Source organism: Drosophila nasuta, chromosome X, assembly GCF_023558535.2.
Source record: "Drosophila nasuta strain 15112-1781.00 chromosome X, ASM2355853v1, whole genome shotgun sequence".
Lineage (NCBI taxonomy): Eukaryota > Metazoa > Arthropoda > Insecta > Diptera > Drosophilidae > Drosophila > Drosophila nasuta.
The window spans coordinates 4,720,901-4,729,844 of NC_083459.1; the positions used below are offsets into that span (position 1 = coordinate 4,720,901).

Below are 8,944 nucleotides of genomic sequence, written 5' to 3' on the forward strand. Positions count from 1 at the left end.
GTAGAACCAATTTATAGCCCATTTCGCTGTTGACATCTTGAAAGGCAAATGGTCCGTATTTAATATTTAGATATATATTGATGAGTGAACTTCTCTAATTAATCAGCTGCAACACTTTCAATTGAGCCATACCACGTGCTCAAGTGTTTAGCAAGAGCAAACAAGCCAAACCCAAACAAAGCCAATAACAAAACTTTTCTAATCGCTTTCCTAAGCCAACAGCGATTATTGATCACCGCAGCGGCGATCATTTGCTTCCCATAGCAGCTGACCATTGACTCGCACTCGAGGAGTGTTCAGAAGTTGCTTTTCAGCTTCGAGAATATAAATATTAGCTAAATTAGTAGCCAGTTGAGAAGGCACGACTAGAGAATGCCTCTTACTTAACTTTTATAAGATCTTGTTTATTATATGAAACATATTTTTTTTAAATCATTATTGAAGAGAATAAATTATAATTCAATAAGGTACATAAAGTTTACAAATATTTAGTACATTTTTAAGAGATTTTAAATACAGTTAAATAAAGTATACATATTCTTGATCAGCCTACTTCCTACAAGTCTTAGTTTCTTTGGCTGACAATCCGATATATTTTGTTCTCCATGGTATATTTTGAGTGCAGTACTAAATAAGGCGCATTTGCCTTTTCTATAAGGCTGCAAACATAGTGCGCATAGTAGCGCTGAGACGAAGACGAAGACGGCCGAGACGATCTAGCCATATCCGTCCATCTGTGTGTCTGTCCGTCTGTCCGTATAAAACACTGGATCTCAGAGACTATAAGAGATAGAGATAAAATTTTTTTCGACAGCTTTTGTTATGTTTGCACGCAGATCAAGTTTGTTTCAAATCTTTGCCACGCCCACTTCCGCCCCTGCAAATCAACAAAAATCGAATAACAAGCGTAATTTTAAAGCTAGAGTTCCGAATTTTGGTATTTATAATAACTACTATAGTAGTTATGACTTCTGAAAATTTGGTTACGATCAGATAAAAATTGTCGAAGTTATTAAAGATATACTTTTGTAAGGGAAAAAACGCTTAATTACTATGGGTCTTAGTTGCTTTGACCGACAATCTGGTATATTGTGCCGTCTATGGTATATTTTGAATACGGTACTATGTCGATATACTAAATATACCACCTGGTATATTTTTAGTATTTTTGCAGTATATTCGGTATATTTTGAGAAAATACCGCAAAATATATTTCTTTTATTCAAAATGGGTAGCGGGTATCTCACAGTCGAGCACACTCGACTGTAACTTTCTTACTTGTTTTTCTTTTGTTCTACCCATGCTTGCAAGTTACAATTAACTTGTTATTTGCCTGAAGCACATATTTTGTCAAAATTTTAATTATAAATTAAGAGTTAATTTTCAATTAAAGAAAAGTTAAATAAACATGTAACTAAATGAAAAGTAAAAATGATTGAAATGAATGAAACTAAATATATTTTGAATAATTTTCTACTTTAACGTTACAATTAGCCTTTCTACAGGTATAATTGGGGTTTTATTAAAATTTGTCAAATTTTTAGTTCAATTTTTAACAGAATGTAATAAAATGTGCTGATTTTCATTCAAATTGTTTTCACCTTGACGCAGCTCATCAAATAAATGATGAATGCTTTTCTTCCCAAATTTATTGGGTGAGTTCGTCCATTCACTTGTTTGTTTCGTTTTATTTAAAAAAAAAAAAACTTTCCTCCAACAGCAGCTCATCATCTGATGAGAAATCCATTGCGACTAACACCACAAAATCGCAACAAATTCGTCTTGCACTATGCAACCTATTAACTTACTTGCATCGCAAGCAATTCGACTTCAGCTTCATCTTAGAGGTCTGCACGAATGCACTCAAAATTTTCGGTAATTTGAGTACAACAAGCCTGAGTCGCAATGCGGCGTGCCAAAACGGTTTCAACAAAGTGAATTGCGCATTGGTGAGCGTTGTGTTCGTTGTATGCGAAATGAGTGAAATGTAAAAAACAAAGCGAAATGGATAGAATGAGTGTGAATGCAGAGTAAATGTTTCGAGTAGTCGGATGAAATTTTGGCATTCTCGTCGTTCATGGCTTGCAGAGCAGAAGCAGCAGAGCAGCAAATTTAGTGCTAAGAATGCAGAGCTTGGAGGAAAGCGTAAGTACTTTAGTAAATAATATATGTACATACATAATAGAAATAGAATAACACATTAAAAAAAATATATATATTATTATAACAATTCAGATACAATAAGCAAAATTATGTTTCTGCATTCAGTCATTGAAAAATAAAATAAATAAATTACATGCATATATATAATAATTACTCCATGTCTTTCTTTTTTTCAATGTCTTGTACTGAAAAGCAAAACAAAAACGAAAAAAACAAACACGCATTTGACGTCACCAATGCGGCGCACAACTAACCGAGTTCATGGTCGCGAAACTCATTCGTGCATTGCTTCGCCGTTCGGTTACGGTAAATTTTCTACTCATGCCTTCACCACATTTGCCAAATCCGTTTTACTCAATGTCTCACTCAGAACTCAGTCAGAACTTTGAGTGAGAGTACCAAATGCTGCTTTGACTGTATTCATGCAGACCTCTAGCGCGCACTATATTTGCAGCCTAAAATTCGCTTACAAGCTTGCAAGCTCTTAAATTCCTTAAAAGCCGTTGCCTACTTTTAGGCTGCACTGCGACGAAACTTGTTGTTGCCTTTGTAGTTGCTGTTGCCCATATGTATGTGTGTGTGTATGTATGTGTTTATATTGGCGCATGCAATGTAAAATGGTTGCCAACAATTTATCGCTGATTGTTGAATGTCAGTTACCACTACAAAAACATCTATCTGTCCATCTCTTTCTGTGTGTATATGTATGTGTGTGTCACGTTTTGTCAGCTAATTTGCATGAATTACTTCTTTGCACACGCGACATCAGCTATAGCTTTAGCTTCAGTTCGTGCCAGTGTGACCGTTTTGCAGCGGAGGAGAAGGGACAGCGAAGGGCTTTTAGATTTTCATGCCCGTTGCACATATTGCAAAGCAATAACAACGATTGACAATGACAGTTGATTGACAAGTGAACAACGACTCGAAGTACAAATTGCAAATTGCAGTAATCAAATCAATATTAAACATGAATTTCCAAGCAGTATACATTTGCAATGCTTCATTGTTATACCCGCTACCCATAGGATAGAAGGGTATTATAATTTTGTGCCAACAGGAAATGTATGTAACAGGTAGAAGGAGGCATCTTCGACCCTATAAAGTATATATATTCTTGATCAGCGTCAACAGCCGAGACGATATAGCCATGTCCGTCTGTCCGTCTGTCCGTCTGTCCGTCCGTCCGTCTGTCCGTATGAGCACCTAGATCTCAGAGACTATAAGAGATAGAGATATAATTTTTTTTCGACAGCATTTGTTATGTTTGCACGCAGATCAAGTTTGTTTCAAATTTTTGCCACGCCCACTTCCGCCCCCGCAATTTAAAACAATCGAATAACAAGAGTAATTTTAAAGCTAGAGTTGCAAATTTTGGTATATACAATAATAACTATAGTAGTTGTGAAAATTTGGTTGCGATCAGATGAAAGTTGTGGAAGTTATTGAAGAAATACTTTTGTATGGCAAAAACGCCTACTTACTAGGGGTCTGAGTTGCTTTGGCCGACAATCTGGTACATTGTGCCGTCTATGGTATATTTTGAATGGTGTACTATATCGATATACCAAATATACTATTTGGTATATTTTTAGTATTTTTAGTATTTTCGGTATATTTTGAAAATAATACAGCAATATTTTGCCTTTACTAAAAATGGGTAGCGGGTATCTCTCTTATTACTTATTTTTTATTTCACTTATTCATTGGTTAAGTTATATTCATTCATATTCATTCATTGATATTTTAAAAAATCTTTGATTCATGCTAACAAAGTAAAAGTTGTGAGACACTGTTTTCTATTTAATTTAATTCGAATTTTCTATTTAAGTCTTTAATAATCAATGAAGAGTTATTCTGTGCTCTTTTTGCGCCAGTTTTAGAGCTTAAGAGTAAAATAGAAAAAAACGAGTGAGAGAGACGAACTAATAGACAAAGCTGAAAGTTGAGTCGTAAGTCTCGTGTTTATGCTGCAGCCTTGACGGTGACTTATTCAAACAGCACTTACTACACGAACGATTTATATATAGTTCCACAGAGATTGTGTGAACCTCAGACCCCCAGACACAAAACGAAAATAATCAAAAAGTAACAACAAAAAGCCAAAAAAAAAAAGTACACAGAACTGAAAAATTGTGCAAATATTTTTGTTATTGGAGCACGTGCTTTTCATTAATCGACTACAACGTTGCTGGTTTTAGTTTTTTCTGAAGATGATCCAATAAAACACACTAAATATTCGACAAGCTTATCTTATCGAATCGAATCGAACATTTATGAACTTCATAAAGCATAACGAAAGAAAAAAATAAAGTTAACCATTCAACTACTGTGCAAATTAAAACGAGACATGCTCGATAAGACTAAGGGGACTAACAATAATCCTTGATGCTTGGAACGCCTCAAGAGGCCGCTCAAGGCGAACACATTGATGGGCTTCACCTTGGCACTTGGCTTTGCTCATCATGCCCTCTGGACGTGCTCTAGAGTGAAGTTCCGTTTTGAGACCTGAGGCTATGCAAGTGAATGCACCAATTAAAATATGTATGTTATGTACATATAATAGATAGCATGAATTTGATCTCGTTTTTTATTGGGTGTGAACTTCAGTGGAATGTGTATGTAAAAGGTGCTTGTTATCAAAGTCTATCGGGGGCCATTGACCATTAGCCGTGAAACTTGAATCGACCTACGTTGAATCCCAGTGGAATTTTTCCCCTCAGCTTGTTCTCGAAACCTTAATCTGGACGTAGGCCCGCGTATCACAAATATTGTATACGAAACTGGAAATCTTTAATGACCTGATTTCAAATTATATATTTAGCAAATCAAACAAGTCGAAATAGTAGGTCGCAGATCAAAAAGTACATTCACATCTGGACTACTATTGTCATCTGTTATTTCTAATAACTCCTGATAATGTTTAGAATAACTTTTGAATTTGTTTTATACCCTGCGTCATAAAAATTTCTTTCTTCCTTAAGCGGTTGTGTGTAAGAGGGTTTAAACACTTTGCATCATAGAACTCCATCATTGAAGTAGATGTACTCGGTCTAAATAGAGTCTTATATACAAAAAAGTGAAAAGTGTTGATCTTTCATGAATTGCGAAACAAGTAGGAGAGTTATAAATATTTACTGATCCACATCAGCAGTTGTATTTTCCCCATTTTCTGTGCTGATAAAGCGTGTCCACACAAACAAGAGACTTTTGTAGACACAGCATTCGACAGGAATATTTGTAATACATAGCAAAAGCAAAGGGTCTTGCACAGTCGAATGTGAAGCGAACTTTTCTTGTTATTATGTGCAATTGTCGTATTTATTGAGCTGTTTTACATACACTGTATATTCGATGTGCAGAACAGTAGATTAAAGAAAGACGGTGACAGAGAGAGAGAAGGGGAGGAGAAATAAAAAGAGAGAGGTAGAGACAGAGAGAGGTGTCTGAGAGATGTATTGACCGTAAATTTGAGATGGTGTCAACGCTGTTATCAACGTGGTTGGTGTCGGGATACACAATGAAATTTATGTTTAGAACATGCCTAGGGGTAATCTCTCTACAGAAGTCGCTGTTATTGTTGACTGTATAATATTCTAGGTGGCGTGGGGGGAGGAGGTAAAACAAACCGGGAATGGGGGAAACTGTGCTGTGCTGTGCTATCTCTGCTGTCTCTCGATCGGGAACGCGGCTTAAAATAGCGGGCTTTGCCCGCTATTGTTTATAAATAGCAACTAAACTATTTTCGAACCTGTGCTGCTGCTGCTGTGTGTGGAATGTTACCAGGAGCGGCTGCTATCAAATGATGTGCAGCTTCCTGGCAAGAGCGCACAGCTTGCGATAGAGGAGCGCGGGCAACGAGCTCGATGGCGGGGGCGCCATCAGCGGACGCTGCCAGATGCTGAGATGCCACAGGCCACGGCACAGCAGATAGCAACCGTTGAGCACCGAGATCCAGATGAGCAGCGTCTTCAGTAGCGACCAAAAGGCGCTCAATTGCTTCAGCCAAGGCCACAAAGAGCTGCGATCATCCTGCTGCCGCTGATGCAGCTGCTGAAGTCGCCACTCGAGCTGAGCCTGCATGGCCAGATCCTCTTCGCTGGCCTCCAGGTCCGTTTGCGTCTGCTTCTGCAGCGCATCAAGTTGCGAGTGTGTCTGAGTCTGCGCTTGCCCCAGCTGCAACTGCCTCAGCACCTGAGTCTGGGTGCCAATTGTGCGCTGCAGTGCATCCGCATCGAGGCTGAGCAGCAGCCGCGAGCAGTTCGCACAGTGGAAGGCAACCTCGGCGTTGCCCAGCACCTCATAGAAACTGGCTGGCGGTGTTTCATCTTCCAGTGCGGGCTGATTGTTCAGCGCCAGCCACTTGAACAGCGTCGTCGACTGATGCGATGTCGATGGTCCAGCATCGCCGGCAGCTTCTTCAACTCTCGGCTTGTCCATGATGCAGCACCAGTTGTTGGCATTTGTCCGTGATGTGCTTGGAGCGTACTCGGTGGTCATGATCGGCAAAAAATATATACGAAAGTTCTGTGAGTTCGCTTCAAACTGCTGAATAAACTAACTACAATTTGTTGCGACTTAAGTTCTTTGCTTACCAAACTCTCAAAGTGCTAAGAAATTCCAATTGAGAATTTCCGTTTCCGGTGTTCGGTTAATTCGTCAACTATTTGAGAGAGAGAGAGAGAGAGAGAGGCAAAGTCAATTCCACCCTGAAACCCTTTCCAAGGCCAACTCCGCTCCTGTGCTCCGTTTTTTGTTTGATTGATTTTCCGATTCGCTCTAGTTGCATCTCGCAATCGTTATCGATTTCTTGTTATCGCGCGCAGCTTATCGAATGCTCTAGCAACCGACAATTGTCAACTGCAACTGCTGCAGCTGTGCGGTAGTGTATGCGCTGGGCATATTAGCTGTGTGACGAATCTAACAAAAAAATTATAAGAATTCAATTTATAAATTTACATTCTCAAAACTGGATCTTGCTTTGTAGTCTTAAAACAAAATACAAAATATATCAGAATATAAATATAAAAAATTTATATATAAATAAATATAAATAATAAAAATAAAAATAAGCAAAAAAAAACAATCAAAACAACAAACACATATAATAATTTTGATGAATTTTAGGTTTTTATGTTGTTGTTTTAATTTTGAAACTCTGCAATAATTCAAAAGTTCACACTTAAAACTTACATTAAATAATCATAATACAATTTTTGTCAATAGCCTAAGCAATTTTAAATACGAATTAAACGTGACTTTATCGCAGGGCAACTTCAATATTTTGATCGTGAGAACATCAGTTAGAAAAAAAAAAGATCCCACACTCAGTGTTGAACTGCTTAGGGTATTTATGTTGTTTGCTGATGTAATGGAAGTTTTACACGCTTGTGCTTGGCCCCTCGTTTCTTATGTATACAACTACTAGTTGATAGAAATCAATGCGAAACAACAAAACTCAGTGGGTTCTCTTATCAATAAACGCGGTCTAGGGTGCTCTATGTGTGTTCGGTGTTTTACGACAACGACAACATCGACGACGATCGTAAATTTGAGACTGGACATGGGGAGGGCAATGAAGATCGAGGTTTGCTTGGCTCGATCACGAGCTAAGCGCCCCTTTCCTCACTCCCTCCTCTGTCTCTTTCCCACTCTGTAGTGCACTTTGGCAATATAGTTTGATGGTCTCGGGCTGATTAGACGTCGGACATTGGCGATGTCGTCGCCGATAAGAGACAATCGATGGCCCTACCCAGTGACAGGGCATATGCGTACCGTAGTCCCCAAACTAATCCGGCAAAACCGTTGACCGACGTCGTATAGCCCCTCCCCACCTCCCTCCACTACTCCTCCTCCTGGTCATAACCCATTAATCATGGGCCACAAAGCATGCGACCTGCTATCAATAAAACATTTTCGGGTGTAGAACCAATTTTAATATCGTTTACTGAATTAATTAGCCGAACAGTGCGAAACACTTCGCACAGTGACACAAACGTCATGCAATGTCAACAAACACTGATAGCAACGACAGCTGCAACTCCTTTTGTTTACACAAAATTACAGCTAAAAATACTTGTAAATTTATCTCAACTTCAATTTCCATCCGTCACTTATCACAACATTCGACCCACTGTGCGACGCGCTTCTCCAGCAAATACATTTTCAAAGTTTTTGTTACAAACGGATCCCAAATGTTATGTGTTAGATTTTAAAATGGCAAAGAATGCCGAAACTTTGGCACACCGTGAGCAAATATTCCGCACTTAAGCTGCAAATGCAGTTGGTCATGTTCCGCAGCATTTATCGACCGTGTTTATCCACAACTTAAGAGTGAAAACTAACATTTAATAACTGAATGTATCTACTACAAAGTAGATAAACAAATGTAACCGCTACCCACAGGGTTTTAACTTTATAAAGTATACATATTCTTGTCCGTCTGTCCGTCCGACCGTATGAACACCTAGATCTCAGAGACTATAAGATAGAGAGATATACTTTTTTTCGACAGCAAAAATCGAAGAGCAAGTGAAGCTAGATTCGCGAATTTTTGTAAATATAAATAAATATATTATAAGTTATTGAAGACTCATACTTAGTTTAAGTCTTAAGTTGCTTTGGCTGACAATCTGGTATATTTTGTACTCTATGGATTATTATGAATACTATATCATATGAATTTTCTATGTTTTAAGAATAATACCGCGCTGTTTTGCTTTTAATCAAAATGTGTAGCGGGTATCTTAGAGTCGAGCACACTTCACTGTAGCTTGTTTAATGT

At 38.2% G+C, this 8,944-nt stretch overlaps 1 protein-coding gene across 5 annotated transcripts; it reads right to left on the minus strand.

Annotated features, from left to right (window-relative positions):
• Positions 1-5,274: 5,274 nt before the first annotated feature.
• LOC132796826 (uncharacterized) lies at positions 5,275-6,872 on the minus strand. 5 transcript variants are annotated; one of them, XM_060808141.1, is made up of 2 exons: positions 6,756-6,872; positions 5,275-6,687 (listed from the first exon to the last, which is right to left on the minus strand). In XM_060808141.1, the coding sequence occupies exon 2, from the start codon at positions 6,658-6,660 to the stop codon at positions 5,959-5,961; it is 702 nt and encodes a 233-aa protein (XP_060664124.1). In that variant the 5' UTR covers positions 6,661-6,687; positions 6,756-6,872; the 3' UTR covers positions 5,275-5,958. The 5 variants fall into 5 exon arrangements, with proteins under 5 accessions (XP_060664124.1, XP_060664125.1, XP_060664126.1 ...); XM_060808142.1 differs by having other exon boundaries at positions 5,275-6,708; positions 6,761-6,868; XM_060808143.1 differs by having other exon boundaries at positions 5,275-6,705; positions 6,761-6,853.
• Between the last annotated feature and the right edge of the window lie 2,072 nt (positions 6,873-8,944).